The sequence below is a fragment of the Corvus moneduloides genome, chromosome 7, assembly GCF_009650955.1.
Source record: "Corvus moneduloides isolate bCorMon1 chromosome 7, bCorMon1.pri, whole genome shotgun sequence".
NCBI lineage: Eukaryota > Metazoa > Chordata > Aves > Passeriformes > Corvidae > Corvus > Corvus moneduloides.
Window position 1 is genome coordinate 921,579 of NC_045482.1, and position 18,404 is coordinate 939,982.

General features: G+C 50.7%; 1 protein-coding gene across 6 annotated transcripts; it reads left to right on the forward strand.

The window, feature by feature from the left end:
- Positions 1–211: 211 nt before the first annotated feature.
- On the forward strand, positions 212–15,964 carry LOC116446652 (UDP-glucuronosyltransferase 1-1-like). Of its 6 annotated transcripts, none has more exons than XM_032114841.1 (6): positions 1,958–2,736; positions 7,725–7,865; positions 12,523–12,654; positions 12,761–12,848; positions 13,581–13,800; positions 14,951–15,964. In XM_032114841.1, exons 1-6 carry the CDS (start codon positions 2,023–2,025, stop codon positions 15,246–15,248), a joined length of 1,593 nt encoding a protein of 530 aa, XP_031970732.1. In that variant the 5' UTR covers positions 1,958–2,022; the 3' UTR covers positions 15,249–15,964. The 6 variants fall into 6 exon arrangements, with proteins under 6 accessions (XP_031970728.1, XP_031970732.1, XP_031970733.1 ...); XM_032114842.1 differs by having other exon boundaries at positions 1,958–2,472; positions 7,461–7,865; XM_032114837.1 differs by lacking the exons at positions 1,958–2,736; positions 7,725–7,865 and adding an exon at positions 212–1,156.
- Positions 15,965–18,404: the final 2,440 nt, after the last annotated feature.

An 18,404-nucleotide genomic window follows, 5' to 3' on the forward strand; every position in this document is an offset into this window, starting at 1 on the left:
GGGGGGAAGGAATCCGAAGTGCAGTCCCAGAGCCACCTCTGCCTCCTTTTTAGGGCTCTCTGGATTGATCCTCTGATAGAGACAGATGAGAGTTACCTGGTGATTCTGTGGACGTGGCAGGAGTTCCATGTTTGTTCTGCAGCCTTTTATCATATCAGGGATTAAACATTTACCACCCAGCACATTAAATAAGGATCCACAGGTGGGCTGTGGCACAGATTGCTTGAAAGTGCCGAGTGGGCAGAGGTGCTTTGGTCCTGCTGGGGTTTCCTTCCTTGGAGGCCCTCACCTGATCCCTGCAGGAATGGCCCCGGGGCTCAGAGCATCTCCTCGAGCTGTGGTCCTGCTCCTGTCCCTGCTGGGTCTGGCTGCTGCTGGGAAGCTCCTGGTGGTGCCAGTGGATGGGAGCCCCTGGCTCAGCATGCGGGAAGTGCTGGAAATGCTCCAGCAGAAGGGACACGAGGTGGTGGTGGTGGCACCTGAAGTCACTATGCACATCAAACCATCGGAGAACTTTGTGATGAAAATGTACTCGGTCCCCTACACACAGGAAGAGATGGAGAAAGATTTCAAGGTGTTTTTACAGACTTCATTTGAAGAAGGATCTTTTCTGGAAAGATTTCTTAAAGTGTATGAAAGTATGAAAAGGGTCAGTAATATGGCAGCTGCCAGCTGTCAACATCTCCTGCAAAACAAGGAGCTCATGAGGTACCTTGAGGAGAGCAAGTTCGATGCCCTCCTTACAGACCCTGTAATACCTTGTGGGGCGATCCTGGCAGAGCATCTTTCACTTCCCTCTGTGTATTTCCTCCGAGGAGTCCCGTGTGGTTTGGATTTTGAAGCCACTCAGTGTCCCAATCCGCCGTCCTATGTGCCCAGGGGATTTTCACAACTTACAGACCGCATGAGCTTTCTCCAGCGGGTGAAGAATCTGCTCTTTGACACCCAAAACCTTTTTCTCTGTGATTTTGCCATTGAACCCTACTCAAAACTGGCTTCGGAGTTCCTGCAGCGGGAGGTGACTGTGCTGGATCTCTTACGGAAGGGCTCTGTTTGGCTCCTGAGGTTGGAATTTGTGTTAGACTATCCTAGACCCTTGATGCCCAACATCATTCCAATTGGAGGAGTAAACTGTGCTCACAAGGAGCTGCCTCAGGTGGGTCTGTTTTTAATATGTGCCTTGATCGGTTTCTGTGTTCAGGAGGCTCGCATTTTGTCTTGCAATAGGAATTGGGCTCCTGTTTCGGGTGGGTTGAGTGAATGCTCATGAATTTTTCTCTCCCTTTCTATTTACAGGCAGCTGTGCTGCACCTCTTCACCTCTAAAGAGGGCTCTGTTTATGCCACTTTCACTACACGTGTAAAGAGCCATTTTGTGTAAGTTTGTCTAGCTTGGTACTCTCTTAGGGAGTGACGAACGAGTTTGTGGGGCTGTCAAAGCCTTGCAGTCAGGTGTAATCCCTAATTAGCGAATTGTTGCAGTCAGCTCTGGTGTTTACTGAGAAATGCACCTCAGGCTTCCGTCCTTGTTGCCTCGCCACTTCTTTCTTTGCTGGTGACTGTTTCCGCTTCCTCACACGGGTATTTCCAAAGCTGGAATCCTGAGGAATGTGGCAGGTTGGGGGCTCTCAGGCTGAGAAGCAGTGTCTCCGTTTGCAGGCAAGTCTAGGAAATTTTGGCTGGGTGATAGCTGAGTGAGGACTAACAGCAAATTCCAGGAGTCTCAAGGGGCTAAGTTGGCTTGACAAGTCCTGCCCAAAGGTGACAGAAGTGCCAAAGGCTTTATTAGAGAAACACTGAGCGTATCTGGTGCAACCCCCACATTTATCAGCTACCTGAACTCTGCTGCTTGTTCTGCAGCCTTTTATCATACCAGTGGTTACACATTCACCACACAGCAAATAAAACAAGGATCAGAAGTTAATCGGTAGCAGAGATTCCTTAAAAGCGCGGAGCAGTCTCGGGTGCTCCAGTGCTGCCGCAGATTTCCTTCCTTGGAGGCACTCGCCCATTCCCTGCAGGAATGGCCCCGGGGCTCAGAGCATCTCCTCGAGCTGTGGTCCTGCTCCTGTCCCTGCTGGGTCTGGCTGCTGCTGGGAAGCTCCTGGTGGTGCCGGTGGATGGGAGCCACTGGCTCAGCATGCGGGAAGTGCTGGAAATGCTCCAGCAGAAGGGACACGAGGTGGTGGTGGTGGCACCTGAAGTCACTATGCACATCAAGCCATCGAAGAACTTTGTGATGAAAACGTACCCAGTGCCCTTCACACAGGAAGAGTTGGATGAAGTTCCCCAAGGATTAATAAAGGAGGTATTTGAAGGAGGATCTTTTCTGGAAAGAGTTGTTAGACTTTATCAACAGGCAAAAAAAACCTCTGTTCTGTTCCTGGCCACGTGCTCGCACTTACTCCACAACAAGGAGCTCATCAGATACCTTGAGGAGAGCAAGTTTGATGCTGTCTTCACAGATCCCTTTCTCCCCTGTGGGCAGATAGTGGCGGAGCACCTTTCCCTGCCATCCGTGTATTTCCTGCATCAAATTCCATGTGGTTTGGAATATCCGGCCACCCAGTGCCCCAACCCCCCTTCCTATATCCCCAGAGTATTTACAGGCCTTACAGACCGCATGACCTTCCTCCAGCGTGTGAAGAATCTGCTCTATGACATCCCAAACCTTTTCCTCTGCGATGTTGTCTTCCAACCTTACGCAGAACTGGCTTCGGAATTCCTCAAGCGGGAGGTGACCGTGCCGGATCTCCTCCGCCAGGCTTCAGTTTGGCTCATGAAGCTGGACTTTGTCTTTCACTTCCCAAAACCCTTGATGCCCAACATGGTTTTGATTAGTGGAGTAAATTGTGCTTACAAGAAGCTGAATCAGGTGGGTCACGCTCTGTTTTTTCCTGTTGTTCTTGCAGGCTTTGAAATCCTCTGGGAAGTTGAAACACGGATTTTGTGAGGAAGGTGGATTTCAAACTTCTCTTGCTTTGCACAGAGGGGCTGGTTCTGGTATCCGTGAAGGATTATCAGAGTCTAAAGGTGGAGAAAGTGTTGTATATGGAATTAGCTCTGGGAGACTCCCCATTGGTCCTGTGCCTCTGCTCCAAGCCAGTTTTGGATTGGAGTAGGCTGTCAGTGACACACTTTGATTTGAGGAGGTCTTCCTTTACCCTCTGGCTGATTTCCTCTACCATTCTGTCTTTGTTTTTTTTTTCCTTAAAGAAGGATTCTCTGTGCTTTGACTTGTCATAGACTGATCACACATTGTCATCTGGAAGGTCATTAGAGGTCTGTCTGAGAACCTCCCGTCAGAACATGTCCAGGTCAGGTTGTTCCTTTCTCTGTCTTGTCAAATTTTAAGTATCTCCCATAGTGAACACACCTTATTATATCCAAAAATTCCTGCATTCAGTCCAAGTTTTCCATGTTGCAGCTTGTGTTTGTTGTCTCTTGTCCTGCCACTGTCAATCTCATATTTTTGTTCCAACTTTTCATCATCTCCTGCAGTCCAGCTGTAGTGCAGCCTGTCCTGTGGCACGGGATTATCCCACTCCAGAGGCAGAACTTTGCCTTTGCTGGCCTTCATGATGCTGCCATTGGCTCATTTTTCCAGCTTTTTCTCAGAAAAAGCCCAATCTCACACAGTAAAAACAGAGCGTTTTTAAGAGGATTCAAACTTGGCACTCAGGCTAGAAAAGCAGAGATGGAATAAAATGCAGCTAAACCTATGAAAAGAATTACGACAGAGGTCTATAAAATCTGGAAAATCAGAGCTAAAGGTGCAAGGGGAACTGATATTTTCTCCCAGTAACACTGAAATGTTACTGAAATGCAGCAAGCTTACAGCAAACAAAGGGGAGTATTTTTTCACACCGTGCCCAAAAAAAACCCCAAATCAGCCTCTCAAGAGCCGCAGATTTTCTTTTTTGTAGACAAACCCTTGGAATTCAGAAGGGATTTAGGGGGTCAATAAGAGGTACAGGCTGCCTGCCAGGATTTGTAGGCTTAGAGGAGAGATAATCATGGATTCCCTTAGCTCGGATATTTGCTGTACCGTTTGCAGCTTACAACCTTGGCACTCAGCTCTGTACTTTAGCTTGACTTTCTCCTGCAATCTCACCTTTGGAATGGGCTGGACTTGTGGACTTCAGTCTCTGCCCTCATAAACACATGCAAAGGGTGTTCGTGTGCTGCTCAAAATCCAGTGTCACAACTTTTATGAACTTCTGCTGAACTTTCCTGAACCTTTTTTTTTTTTTTTTTTTTTTTTAAACTCTTCTGAACTTGGCCTCGAGAGTTTGGCTTGAGGGGTTTTTTTACCTCTTTAGTGTCGTTTTATAAGGTTTTGTCGTAGTGTCTCACACATGATACACGTTTGGCTGAAATGTTAGCAGAACTTAGTGATTATGTATCAAATAGGAGATTTGAGAGGCCTTTATGCAGGGTAAGAGTGTGTTTGCAACTCTGACTTTACTACCTGAGTGTGTACTATGTTAGCAGAACTTAGTGATTATGTATCAAATAGGAGATTTGAGAGGCCTTTTTGCAGGGTGTGTTTGCAACTCTGACTTTACTACCTGAGTGTGTACTGCCACCTTATGGCTTGTTTAATGCTGCTTCACCTTCCCTCTCACTACCTGAGATCTTTTTACCACACGAATGTGGAAATGGAGTCCTGGCAGGTAAGAATCCCTTCCCTCCACGTCCTGTAGTTTTTGGTCTTTCAGTGCTACCCCACTGCCAGCTACAGGCAGAGTTTTGCTTCACCAGCTGCAGAATGGGACTGCATCAAATCATGGAATTGTTAAGGTTGGAAAAGCCCTCTAAGATCAGTGTCCAACCATTCCCCCAGCACTGACAGGTCCACCACTAAACCGTGTCCCCAAGTGCCACAACCACACATTTTATGAACGCTTCCAGGGATGGTGACTCCAGCACTACCCTGGACAGCCCCTTCCAGTGCTTGACAACCCTTTCCATGAAGAAATTTTTCCTAATATCCAATCTAAACCTCCCCACTGATGTCTGAAATTCCTTCCTATTTAGTGCATTTTCTGTAAACATTACAGTCCTTCTTGCTGGCTTATAAGAATCCCTTTTCTTTGATAGGCCCCCTGGAGAACCTCCTCTCCATTTTAGGACACATTTAGTCTTAATCTTGGAATAACACTTAGGATTAGCCTTGGAGTATCCTTACCACACTCAGGTGCCTTGGGCAAAGGTAGCCATTTCATGGATCAGCTCTCCCATCATTCCTACCTGCTCCAAGAGAAGTCTTCCAAGCCTGGAGAAACTGCTCAGAGTTCACTCTGTTAAGGCATGCTTGCTCGGGGGGTCTAAAAGAATCTCTCTTCTCCAGCCAGCTCCTGTTCAGGTACCGTTCTTGTGTCTTGTATTGCTTTTGTAAACTTGCAAACATTTGGCATCCGGTTTTTCCATATCCATGTGGAATATGCCTTCATATCAGGTGAGATCTGCTTGGCCAGGCCCTTCTCTTAGGTACAAATTACAGATATCAGCTTTTCTGGGTTTATCTTGAAAGTTGTCCCATGCCTTTGCCCGTGCTCCCTATCCCAGAACTTCGCGCTGTTACAGGGACCCTTTGTCTAAACCTTGGGTTCCCATTGCATCCCTTGCTGCAGCTTCAACCCAGGCTCTCAGGAATAACTGGGCACTTAAATGCCATTCCAATCAACCTGATTTGGATATCTAAAGAAGTCCTTAGAGTGGGACTGTCTTCCACATCAGATCGACCGTGTCAGACAGGCAAACCTGCAAAACTTCAGGGGTAAAAGGCTTTTTCCAAATTTTCAGTCCAGGTCTCTCAAACTGCTGTTTGTTGCCCTGATTTATTTAGTGCTACCCAGAAGAGCTTGGCTCAGTCATCGGGAGGAATTTCCTCACAGAAAGGGTTGTGAGGCTTTGGAACGGGCTGCCCAGGGCAGTTTGGAATCCCCATCCCTGGAGATGTCCAAAGGACGTGGACGCGGCACTCAGTGCTCTGGGCTGGGTGATAAGGTGGGGTTGGTCCCAAGTTGGACTTGATGGTCTTGGAGGGCTTTTCCAGCCTCAATGTTCTGTGGTTCTGTGATCAAGATCAGGACTCTAATGTGGGTTTGGTGGGTTTTTGTCTTAAAAATCTCATAGCACTGGCAGAAGCACCTCAGGAACTGTTCTCCCGTTCTTCTGGTGAGCACAGGAGATGAGCTTGGACTTTCCTTGGCTCATACCACAGCCAAACCTTCCGAACTTTGGGAAGGGGACTGTAATTAAGAACTTTGAAACCCATTTCAGTCCTGTAGCCTCTCACCCCTGAACTCCCATGGCCCCTCTTGAGCAAGAACCACATCCTCTGCTGCATCATTGCTTTTCAGAAAGATGTTTGGCCTCGAGCCACTCACCTATGAAGTCTGATGGCCCCTCTTGAGCACAAACTGTTTTCTGCTGTATCACTGTTTTGCTAAAAAAGGTGAAAGGTGGTTGGTTAATGTGTTACCCGAACTTTGGTGACTCTGCTGCTCCACATGCCAGCTCCTGCTTGCTGTGGAGAGCATTCTCTGTGAACCTTCCTGAGCAAAGGTTGGAGGTTTAGGTCTTCCATGTCAACAGTGCAACACAATTCTTGTAGCATAAGCTCTGTGGAGAAGTTCAGTGGCCATAAATTTTGATTCCTGACTTCAATCTTGCCTGGGACAATCAAGTGCACAGCAAGCCACTTGAAGCAACCCTGACACAGCAAAACCCCTCCACAAACAGCTGCTACCTCTGCTAATCAATGGCCCTGCTGGTTGTTCTGAATCATTCAAGATAACGTAAATGCATGGAAAAGCTTCTTTAGGTGGCTTGATAGCACTTTAATCAAGTCTTTTATCAGCAACGTGGTTTTCGAACTCCAATAACCTGTCTCAGTAAACATTTTGTAGAGATAAACATTAAAGTCCAGCACAATATAAGTGAGGTGCAAGGAGACTTTGCTTCATCTGCTGCTGAATAAAGCAAGGAGGAACAGCTCCTTTCTCTTCCTGCCCCACGACAGTTATGTGGAGGCACCAGGTGCATGCTGGGCTTGTGCTCTTCCTTGCTTTCTGGAGTCTGGCAGACGGTGGGAAGGTCTTGGTGGTGCCTCAGGATGGAAGTCACTGGCTGAGCATGCGCATGGTCCTGGAGAAACTGTGGGAGAAGGGGCACGAAATCGTGGCCGTGGTTCCTGATGCTGCCTTGCTCTTGAAAAGCCCCCAATCCTTCACCATCAAAACATACTCGGTGCCTTACACCCAGGAGTTTGTGGATCAACAGTACCAGGAGCTGGGAACAAAGAGCTTTGAGTTAACGCTCTCAGTTTTACTCAGCAACATCTCAAAGATGACCGACATGTTCTCCTCCGCTTGTCGGCATCTCTTGTACAACAAAGAACTCATGAGGTACCTCCAGGACAGCAAATTTGATGCCATCATGATGGACCCTGTGCTGCCCTGTGGGCCAATTCTGGCCGAGTATCTCTCTCTCCCCTCCGTGTACTTCATGCGTGGCCTTCCGTGTACCTTAGACTACAAAGCCACGCAGTGTCCCAGCCCTGTATCCTACGTGCCCAGGACCTTCTCATCCAGTTCTGACCACATGACATTCCCGGAGCGCGTGAAGAACTTCCTGATCGGGCTCTCAGAGCCTTTGCTTTGCCACCTGTTTTATCTGAACTACGAGAGCTTGGCCTCCGAGTTCCTGCAGAGGGAGGTAACAGTGCAGGAGCTGTTCAGCCGAGCATCGGTTTGGCTGATGAGATACGACTTTGTTTTTGAGTATCCGCGCCCCATCATGCCCAACATGGTCTATATTGGAGGCATCAACTGTCTGCAAAAGAAGCCCCTCTCAAAGGTTTGTTGTTGCTTACCCCGAGGGTGGTGTTGGTGCTTGTCTGAGATGGGCTTTTCTTAAGTGTTTCCTGCAGTGATATTCGTGCTTGAGTGCGATCGAATCCCAGGATGGCACGGGAGTGGGAATCTTAGGCTTTGAGAGATGAGCACAAGGATTGCTGAAGGGTTTCTCTCCAGGACATCTTAGGTCAAGTTGTCCCCATCATGTTAGACACACATGGCACGCTCTGTGTCCAGGTAAATGACAAAATACTTCTAGGTCACAGGATTTAATATTCCTAAGGGATGTGGAATGCCAGTTAATCGCAGGAGACTTGACTGGGCAAAAATTGGAAATGTGGAATTAACTCTGTGAATATACACGGGCACTTCTGCTGTGCCACAGAACATGAAGCTGGGGGAAGCACAGAACATCAGGGCAGGGTTAGGTTGGATATCAGGGAAAGGTGCTTCCCCCAGAGGGTGCTGGGCACTGCCCAGGCTCCCCAGGGAATGGGCACGGCCCCGAGGCTGCCAGAGCTCCAGGAGCTGCCAGGGATGCCCAGGGTGGGAGTGGTGGGGTGGCTGTGCAGGGCCTGGGGTTGGATGGGATGATCCTTGAGGGCCAGGATATTCCAAGTGAGGATATTCCATGATTCCATGTGCACCAACAGCCCTAAACTAGGGGCGTGCAAAGACGGCAGAGGGAGCTCTGTTGCCTCTGGATTTGCACAAGCAGCAGTGCAAGATAGCAGATAAGAGGATGGTTGGGAAAGAAAGCCTTCAGGACTGTAACTACTCTGCCTCCTTCAGATCTGCCTCGTGCTGTGCAAACAATGCAGATGTTCCTGGTTCATTCTGCTTTCAAACCGTTGTGGTGTGGAACAGCAGGAGTTATTGCTGAGTTTACAGCATATTTCCTACTGTAAACTCAGGGCTTTCACTGGGATAACTGCCGTAATAGAGCAACAAGTCTGGAGATAAACTTTTCCAACCCAGCCTATATCAAACTTCTGTCAATCTTTGCTTCTTGGTCACAATCCAGGGGCACAGAGCAATCCAAAGGTCCGATTTGTGCCAAGTTCCGTGTCCAATCAGTGCAGTGGACTCAAGGCAGGGGGTTGAACATTAACTAGATGTCAATGATGTAGTGATTGCTGGCTCAGTCCCATTCATGGCTCTCATTCAGCCTCTCAGCCCCAGAGGCTGTTGGTCACTCTTCCCTCCTGGCTCAGTCCAAATGTTCAACTTCACCTCGCAGCACCCACTCACTGAGAGCCTTCCCTGTGCACAGATGATAAACCCGGTATTTACCCACAGTTAAAAATTACCCCAATTTCTGCCTGTTAAAAATTAAACCCCCACCTTAGTTAAAATTCAAGTGGGAAGCTCCCTGCAATCCATTCCTCATGCCCGGCTGCGGTTTCACCGCCGTTTAAACCTTCGCTGGTGGCACCAGGGAAATGGTTTCTCCAAAGCCAGCGTTTCTTTCTCCTGCCCCTTGGGCTGTGGTTTTCCTGCTGCTGTGGGCCTCTTGTGACGGTGGGAAGCTCTTGGTCATACCCATCGACGGCAGCCACTGGCTCAGCATGCGCCCGGTCGTGGAGAAGCTCAGGGACAAGGGACACGAAATCGTGGTGGTTGCGCCGGAGATAAATTTGCGGATCCAGTCATCCCCTCTTTACACCTTGAAAACCTACCCCGTGTCCTACACCAGGGAGTTTGTGGAGGCAGAGTTTAAGCAGATGGGCCACAGGAGTTTCACACCTCAGCCCTTCTTGGAAAAACTCTCCAAAATAGCCAATTTTACAAGCATGTTCTTGGATTCCTGCAAACGCCTCCTGTCCGACAAAGAGCTGATCCGGTACCTCGAGGGAAGCGAATTTGACGCCGTCTTCATGGATCCCTTCTTCCCCTGTGGGCAGATACTGGCGGAACATCTGTCCCTGCCCTCCGTGTACTTCCTGCGGGGGCTGCCGTGCAGCCTGGAATTCCAGGCCACTCTGTGTCCCAGCCCTCCTTCCTACGTCCCGCGGTTCTTCACGCGCTCCACGGACCGCATGTCCTTCCTGCGGCGCCTGGCCAACCTCCTGGCCACCCTGGGCAGCTCCCTGGCCTGCTCTGTCCTTTATTCCCCCTATGATCCCTTGATCCGGGAATTCCTGCAGCGGGAGGCGACCGTGCCCGAGCTGTTCGGCCACGCCGCTGTTTGGCTCATGAAATACGACTTTGTCTTTGAGTACCCCAGGCCCCTCATGCCCAACATGGTCTTGGTCGGAGGCATAGGCTGCACTCGGGAAAACCGATTATCCCAGGTTAGTTCCCGTTTTTTTCCTCCGGCCCGAGTTTAGCTGTGGGTGCGCTGTGAGCTCTGTCCAGGAGATGGAGCTCCCAGGCTGGAATAAATAATGCCGCGTGAAAGTGGCTGGGAATGCGTTTTGCTCCTCTGCATCCCTTGAGCAATGAGGAAAAGTTACTTTGTGCTACACCTCTGCATTCCCAGACAAACCTGCACCAAAAAAAAAAAAAAAGGGCTTTTTCTCTTCCATTCTTTCCTGTCTGTTTCCATTCCCTTTTCCTTTTTCCTGTCTACAGCTTCCTTAAGAGGGAGAGTGGAGGGACAGCTCCGATCTCTGCTCTCTGCAACAGGGACAGGACCCAGGGAACGGCTGGAGCTCTGTCAGAACAGGGTTAAGTTGGATCTCAGGGAAAGGCTCTTCCCCCAGAGGGTGCTGGGCACTGCCCAGGCTCCCCAGGGAATGGGCACGGCCCCGAGGCTGCCAGAGCTCCAGGAGCGTTTGGGCAGCGCTGCCAGGGATGCCCAGGGTGGGGTTGTTGGGGTGTCTGTGCAGGGCCAGGGGTTGGACTCCATGATCCTTGTGGGTCCCTCCCAGCTCAGGAGATTCCATGGACTTCAGAGAGTTCAGGCAGGCCCGAGTGAAATCCCCACCACCAGCAGAGCAGCACTTCTACTTTTGTGGAAAATACTGTGCACTGCAACTGTATTTTGCTTCAGCTGTGCCAGACTTCCTCATATTAAGGGATGTCTCCCTCTTTCCATTAAGAAATCCTCCTAATTCTCTTATCTTTTCATGAGTGGCCACTGCAGATATTTCCTAAAGGTATGAGCAGGTGCTGATTAAAACCACTGCTAAAATAACCTGCATATCCCCAAAGCAGGGCTGCAAAAAGTTCCCTCGTAGGAGGAACGCTTCTGAGCAGAAAGTCAGACCTTGGAACTCAAAAACATCTTAAAAAACAAAGTAAAACTGCTGTGACTGGTCCCACAGAATATAAATAGGGCTAAATATGCCTCTAGACAGCCACAAAAATATGGAAAAGAGCATACACCGACAGAGTCAGTCTCTGTTGTCCCTGCCCATGGCAGGGGGTTGGAATGAGAGGATCGTTAAAGTCCCTTCCAACCCAAAGCATTCCATGGTTCTCTGGTTATCCCCTCAGATCCCAGAGATAACATGGCAATTGCCAGACTTACAGGGACATTTAGTTCATTGTATTGCACTTATTTAACTCTGACGCCTGCAACAGTTTCTCCAGTTTTGCCTTTCCTTCCTTGGCTTGACCAAACATTTTTCTATTTCAAAGAATTTTTGCTCCAGCCTTGGGCTGTTTTTTCTGCTTCATCGGAATCCTTTTGTTCCTGGCTTCCAGTGCTACATCTCCTCCTATTATTTAAATCACTCAAACAAAATAGAGACAAAACTGGCAGCAGTTCAGTGTTATCACACCCAAAGCAGATACAATCAATCCAGATATTAGAAATGTGAGTTACCTGCCGTCAGAGGCCTTCTCCAGGATTTTAATTCTCTCTTGTAGCTGTGTGGCCTGAAAAGAAGAACATCAAGGGAAAAAAAAAAAAAAAAGAAAACAAGCTCTAAATCCAGACTTGGGTTAAATGTGCCCATTTTTATTTCCCCAGGACTTACTCTTCTGTAGGATCATAGAATGGGTTAGGTTGGAAAGGATCTTAAAGCCCGTCCAGTTCCACCCCATGCCATGGGTAGGGACACCTCCCACTGTCCCAGGATGCTCCAACCTGGCCTTGGGCACTGCCAGGGATCCAGGGGCAGCCCCAGCTGCTCTGGGCACCCTGTGCCAGGGCCTGCCCACCCTCCCAGGGAACAATTCCTTCCCAATATCTAACGCAAATTTCCCCACTTTTAGTTTGAACCCATTACTCCCTGTCCCATCACTGCAGTTCCTCGTGAAGAGTCCTTCTCCAACTTCCTTCTGGGCCCCTTCAGGCACTGGAAAGGGACTCTGAGGTCTCCACACAACCTTCTCTGCTCCAGGCTGAACAGCCCCAATGTCCCAGCCTGTCCCCGCAGGGGAGGTGCTCCTATCTCCTTGTGGACTCCATGGTTCTCCTCTGGACTTGCTCCAACAGTTCCATGTCCTTCCCACGTTGACAACCTCGGAGCTGGATGCAGGATTGCAGGTGTGGTCTCACGAGAGGGGGAGAATCCCCTCCCTGGACCTGCTGGCTGTGCTGCTTTGGATGCAGATCTGTCACTAACAACTCATTTTCCCGATCCTCATTTTGTTGTGCTCGCTGCTTCTTTTGTTGCCTTTCCAGAGAGTTTTGCGGGAGCATGGCAGCAATTCCAGTCTCTGAGAAGAGAAGGGACTTTGACTAAAGGCTTGCTTTCCCTTGGCAGGAATTTGAAGCCATGGTGAACGCCTCTGGAGAACACGGCGTCGTCGTCTTCTCGCTGGGCTCCATGGTCTCCGAGATTCCCATGAAGAAAGCCATGGAAATCGCCGAGGCCTTGGGAACAGTCCCTCAGACGGTACCATCTCCCTCCTCCCTTTCCAGCAGAGCAGCTCCCCGCTGTTCTCAGGTCTGCCCTCCCTTCTCCTGCTGGCGTCTGACGCGGGCTTTGCTCCCCTTGCCAGGTCCTGTGGCGGTACACGGGCAAGGCCCCTCCCAACCTGCCCAAGAACGTGAAGCTCGTCAAGTGGCTGCCTCAGAACGACCTCCTGGGTAGGTCTGGCACACCTGGGCTGACTCCAGCATGGTGCTGGTACTCCAGGGCTGCTGCTGTGAGGCCCCAAGGGCACCGTCTGTGGGTCAGGTGTGAGTTACCACCCCCCGACCCATCACTGTGGGTCACAAACCTTCCTTGCAGCCTTTGCTGTTGGGGCCAGGGCTTGTCCTTTAGGAGCTGAGCTGGAAAGTGCTGAATTATGAGACAGCTCTGTTTGGAAAGGTTTTCCAACACTTGAGTACCAGTCAGAAATGGGAGTCTTAATGTCTGACTAAGCAGTCTCAACACCTGGCTGTGTTTTTGTCCTGTCTTCTGGCCTGAAAAGGAAATTTATGGTCCTCAAGTGAGCACTTCCAGACAGGTCTTTGGGCTTTTAAAGTGGTGGAATTGCTGCCAGGAGAGCACTTGTTGGTTAGAGACCAGGCTGGGCTGTGAGAGAGATTCACAGCCGTGGAAGAGATGGTAAAAAAGTAATCGATGGTAACATCCTTTTTAGCCTCTCCTGGCTCTGGTTTAATCCTAAAGTCAGAGAAGCCTTGGAGGATTACCCAAAACCAAGACAGAGGTCTACAACCTTCCAATCCCTACATCTGGCCACACTCACAACAGCCCCAAATCCTTGACTTACCCCAGCCACGGCCCTCTTTCGTGCAGGTTTTTCCCCCAGGGGTGTGTTGCTGGGAGCCACTAATTCCAGGAGCTAAGCAAGCCTGCGTTTCCCTCCACAGCCCACCCCAAGACCCGTGCCTTTATCACCCACGGAGGCTCCCACGGGGTCTATGAGGGCATTTGCAACGCGGTGCCCATGGTGCTGATGCCTCTGTTCGGGGACCAGATGGACAACGCCAAGCGAGTGGAGTCCCGCGGCGCAGGGCTGACCCTCAACATCCTGGAGATGACTTCCAACGACATTTCCACTGCCCTGAAAGCTGTGATCAACGATAAAAAGTCAGTACCAGAGGCACAGCCTTCCTCCCTCTTGCTGTGTGGCCCCAGCATGTTCACTACCAGCTTACCACGAGGTTTCTCTGTCCCTAAATGGCTTCTTTTATCAAAATTAGAGATTTGATAGCAGCTTCTTCCGTGAAGGAGCTGATGCTCACCCTGGGTTAACTTCAGGCTGTCCCCTTTAGGAGACAAGGAGTGGCTGAGAGGGGAGGATGCAGGGATCAGGGGGAGATGGGCTACGAATGCAATGAAAGAAATCAGTTTGCCAAAAAACTGTGCCACCTTCTTGAAGCCAAGGCAGTGACACACAGGGCTTTGACACAAGTGGCAAACAGCTTTTGTCCCCAAACCTGTGCTGGCACAGGTCAGTGGGGAGTCTGAAAAGGGTTTATCTAAGGTATTTATCACTCATTCATCTCACAGGTGAGTTTTCGTAGACATTCCTCCCCCCAGTGCTCATAAGGAGTTCTGTGAGCACAGGGAGCTGCTGCCTGGCTCAGCAAGGCTGGACAATCCCAGCACAGAGCAGGAGGAACGTGCAGGGATAAACTGAGGAGGAATTTCAGGGAACATCACAGCGCTGCAGTCAGCACACCCAAGGGGTTTGAAGGCAGCACAGAGATTTCCTTCAGACATAAGGAAATGCTCCCTTTCCAGGATGCCAAGGGCTAAGAAACTCCATCACATTCCTGAGAAACAGCAGCTTATTGACATTGTTTCCTAAGCAGTTTTTATGGCAATAATAGCACTAATAGCAGTAATACTACTACAATTACTACTAACAGCAGTAATAATAATGCAGCTGGAAAAGCTGGCCAGCCTTTCTACCCCCAGTCTCCCATTTCAGCCAGAGACCTTCACCCCAGAGGTTTTGCTGAGAGCTCAGACTAAGCTTTCCCTCTTTTTTTTTCTGTCACTGGAAACAGCACTTCCTGGGCCCGTAACTTTGTCATTGTCCTTCCCAAGGGACTCAGTAGCACAAGAGCCCAGAGAAGCTGCTGGAAGTGTCCTGCACAGGGTTTGGAACAACCTGGTCAGGTGGAAGGTGTCCCTACCCATGAGGGACGAACTTTAGGGTCCTTCCACCCCATCCCACCCCGTGATTCCGTGTTTGACCCCCCCCCCCCCCCCCATCCCCTTCTCTCGGCAGGTACAAAGAGAACATCCAGCGCCTCTCCGACCTGCACCTGGACAGGCCCATCCACCCCCTGGACCTGGCTGTGCACTGGGTGGAGTTTGTGATGAGGCACAAGGGGGCCCCTCACCTGCGCCCCGCTGCCCACGACCTCAACTGGGTGCAGTACCACTCGCTGGACGTCATCGCCTTCCTGGCGGCCGTGGTGCTCCTCGCCTTCTTCATCTCCTTCAAGTGCTGCCTCTGCTGCTGCCGCAGGTGCTTCTGCAAGAAGGGTAGGACGAGGAAGGCGGCCAAAGCCAAGTCCCACTAACACCTGGAAGCAGCAGTAGGTGCCAAAGCTCCTGCTCCAGAGCAGCAGCGGGGTCAGAGAACAGCTCAAATTTCACTGCGATAAATGAAACACTGTGATTGTCAGGCGAGGAACGATAGGGATCCTTTGAAACAGCACCACGAGAAGGGTTGTTCCACTGATCTAATTTTGGCCTTTTAATTAAGAATGGGTTGTTAAAAATGCCTTGGCTAGGAGTGCTGCAGTCACTTGGGAAGGTCTGAGTGTGAAATCCAAGGCTCCTGGCTTCCACCTCTCGGTGTGCAGAGGACTCTCAGTGACTTTTCCTTTTGACCTTGACATGCAGCAGAGATACAGAAGGATTCTGAATGACTTTAGGAGAACCATCTGGTGAGATTTCTGTTTGAAATCTCTGTGTGGCTGCTGTTGTAGGAGAGGCAAACATTGCACACTCACAGTTGCTGTCAGGCAAACCAAGCTCGATGCACTTCTTCATGTGCGTTTACAAGACCCTGAACAAAACCAAGGTTTCTGGCAGGGAAGCTGCCAGGGAAGCACTGATGTCTCCCCCAAATTCCCCATCAGGCAGATGTGCCGTACCTGGAGCTCACCTGCTGGTGAGGAGACCTTTGTAGGCATTGCTTATAAACCCCAACTAATTTGCTCTTTGGAAGTGATTCTCAGGGAAAGGCCCCAAACCCCAGCCCTACAAATAAACCCCAAACGCTGAAAGTAAAGGCTCCTGTGTTGTCTGTCTTGAGAGGAATGGGGAAAATGCTTGTTTGTTCATGGAAAAAGAGCTGGAGAAGGGACAGGTTCAATCCCCATGGTGTGAAAGCCGCCTTGAGACCCAAAACCCCTTTCCAGCGTTCCGGCCCCGCTGCCTGGTGACTTGGTCCATGCTGAGAGGTGGCATCCTGAGGCTGCCAGAGCTCCCAGTGAATATTCCGGGCTCAGAACTGGGGTATCCCAGTAGCTCAGAGCAGCACAGGTGTCCTGCTGAGTCCCTGCTGCTGCTGCTCTTTTCTCTGGCTGTTTGGAAAAGCAGAAATTTCAGAGGAAGCTGTGAAGTTCGAGGCGGTCTCCGTCCTCAGCCTGTCCCCAAATCTCCTGGACACCCACCCCACTCAGCACTGTGGCTTTGCTGCCCCTGCTCCTGCCCACCACAAACAGAAGGAGACCTTTCTTTGGGGTGTGCAGACCCCCCATGGTGTGTGAGGGCTGCCCTGCTTTGAAAACGCAGCTCCTGCAGCTCCACGCGTTCCTGAGGTGACAGCTCTGGCTGTCCCCGTGGTTCTGGTGACAGCATGGAAAGGAGACCCTGCCAGACCTCTCAGTGCTGTCACAGCACAGTCACGGTGCCTTCAGTCCCCTCTGAGCATCCCTGGCTCCCAGCAGCATCCAGTGCCAAAACAAAAACCACTTGAAAATGCTCTTGAGGAGAAGTTCTCCGAGTGCCCTGCTGCAAACTGGCTCTGCATCAACCCAGTGAGTTTCTCTGTGTGGGCAAGGGGAAAACTCTCTGATTTCAGACCAGAGCTGCACAAATAAGAAAACAAAAATCCATTAAAATACCCTAATTGCAGCTCCAACCCCCTTGTGCAGGGCAAGTAAAACTAAAAGGAAGCAAGTAGCAAAATGCCCATCCCACGACTTACTTTGTTTTTTAACACAGCCGAAGGAAATCAAGCAGAAACCAGGCGTCCTCCTCTCCCTCCCTTCGCTCTCCTCACCCTTGCTGCTTTATCCTGCTCTTTATTTTCCCTGGGAGAAAGGACGTGTGGGGCCGGGGCTGGAGAAGCACCCCTGTGCCCAGCAGAGGACACTCTGGGATCATCCACAGGCAGGAGCAGGGAAAAGGCCACACTTCCCTCCAAGCCAGCCCGGGAGGGTGGCTGGAACTCCCCAGGAACTCGTTTATCCCCCTGTGCTCCTGGAATATGGACACTGCTGCCAGGAGAGCATTTCCAGAGCCAATTGGGAGCCGAAGCACTTGAGACAAGTGGCTCTGGTGGAGAGGAAGGAGCTGGATCATCAGCACAGCTCGGTGCCCCCATTCCCAGGGGAAGGGTTAATCAGGGGATGATGTCCCCTCTTATTGCCCCTTAACTGGGGCCATACAGAGCCAAAAACCAGGGCAAGAGCCTCCAGCCCAGCTTCCCTTGCTGGGAGTTGGAGAATTCCAACATCCACAGCCCATCTGAGACTGGGGCACCTCCCTGAAAGGGGAAACTGAGGCAGGGCCAACCATTGCTCCTCTCCCCGAGCTTCCCAGAGCCCCAGGCACTGCAGGCTGAGCTTTTCCAGCAAATCCTTCTAATCTCTGGGAAAAGGCAGCAGCAGCCAAAGTGCCCTCGCTGCCCTTGGAAAACAGGGGTACAAACACCTCCCACCTCAGCACCACCGAGCTCTCAGGTAAACCCTCCCCGGAGCTTGGTGATTTCTGCTCCCACCCAGGCACCTTTTGAGTGTTTTTCTTATTTTTCCCTGGATTTTAACATCCTGTAAGTCTGGGAAAGAGACAGTGCTGCTTCCCAGCTCTTCTGGACTGCTCAGACCCACCCCAGCTGCAAAACACAGCCACGAGGCTCTTTGGGTTTGGGATGGGGCACAGCAGCCCTGGCTCCAGCGGGAGGATGCAGCCGGCATCTCTCCCTGCTTCCCACCAGCCACACCATGGGAAATGACAGGAATTGCTGGCATTTTTCTGCAGCCACAGGGTTCCTCAGCCTCACCCCAGCCCTCAAGGGCCACAGTGAGGTTTTTCCACTGCCATGGGAGCTCCGGGCGGATCTTGGGCTCCTCCAACTCACCAGTATGGGGGTCCATGGAGACCCCTGCCCCCCAGGGACACACCAGAGTCTCCAAGCCCCAATGTCCAGCCTGGCCTTGGACACTGCCAGGGATCCAGGGGCAGCCCCAGCTGCTCTGGGCACCCTGTGCCAGGGCCTGCCCACCCTCCCAGGGAACAATTCCTGCCCAATATCCCATCTAAACCCATTCTCTGTCAGCTGAAAGCCATTCCCTTTTAGAAATACATCCTTATAAATATCCTGGTTATCCACAGGCACAGGAACACTCCATCTTCCTTACCTGTGCAGGGCTCCACCCACAGGTGAGTCCCTTGCCCTGGACACTCTCACTTGTATGCTGAAATTAATTATTTAACTTATTTCT

What these genes read in the sequence shown, in the direction of transcription:
- LOC116446652 (XM_032114841.1), top strand. Translation starts at nt 2,023, where the DNA reads ATGGCCCCGGGGCTCAGAGCATCTCCTCGAGCTGTGGTCCTGCTCCTG. An exon ending in AAAAGAAGCCCCTCTCAAAG is followed by an intron (nt 7,866 to 12,522) that starts GTTTGTTGTTGC and finishes TTCCCTTGGCAG; the next exon opens with GAATTTGAAGCCATGGTGAA. An exon ending in GCTGTGATCAACGATAAAAA is followed by an intron (nt 13,801 to 14,950) that starts GTCAGTACCAGA and finishes TTCTCTCGGCAG; the next exon opens with GTACAAAGAGAACATCCAGC.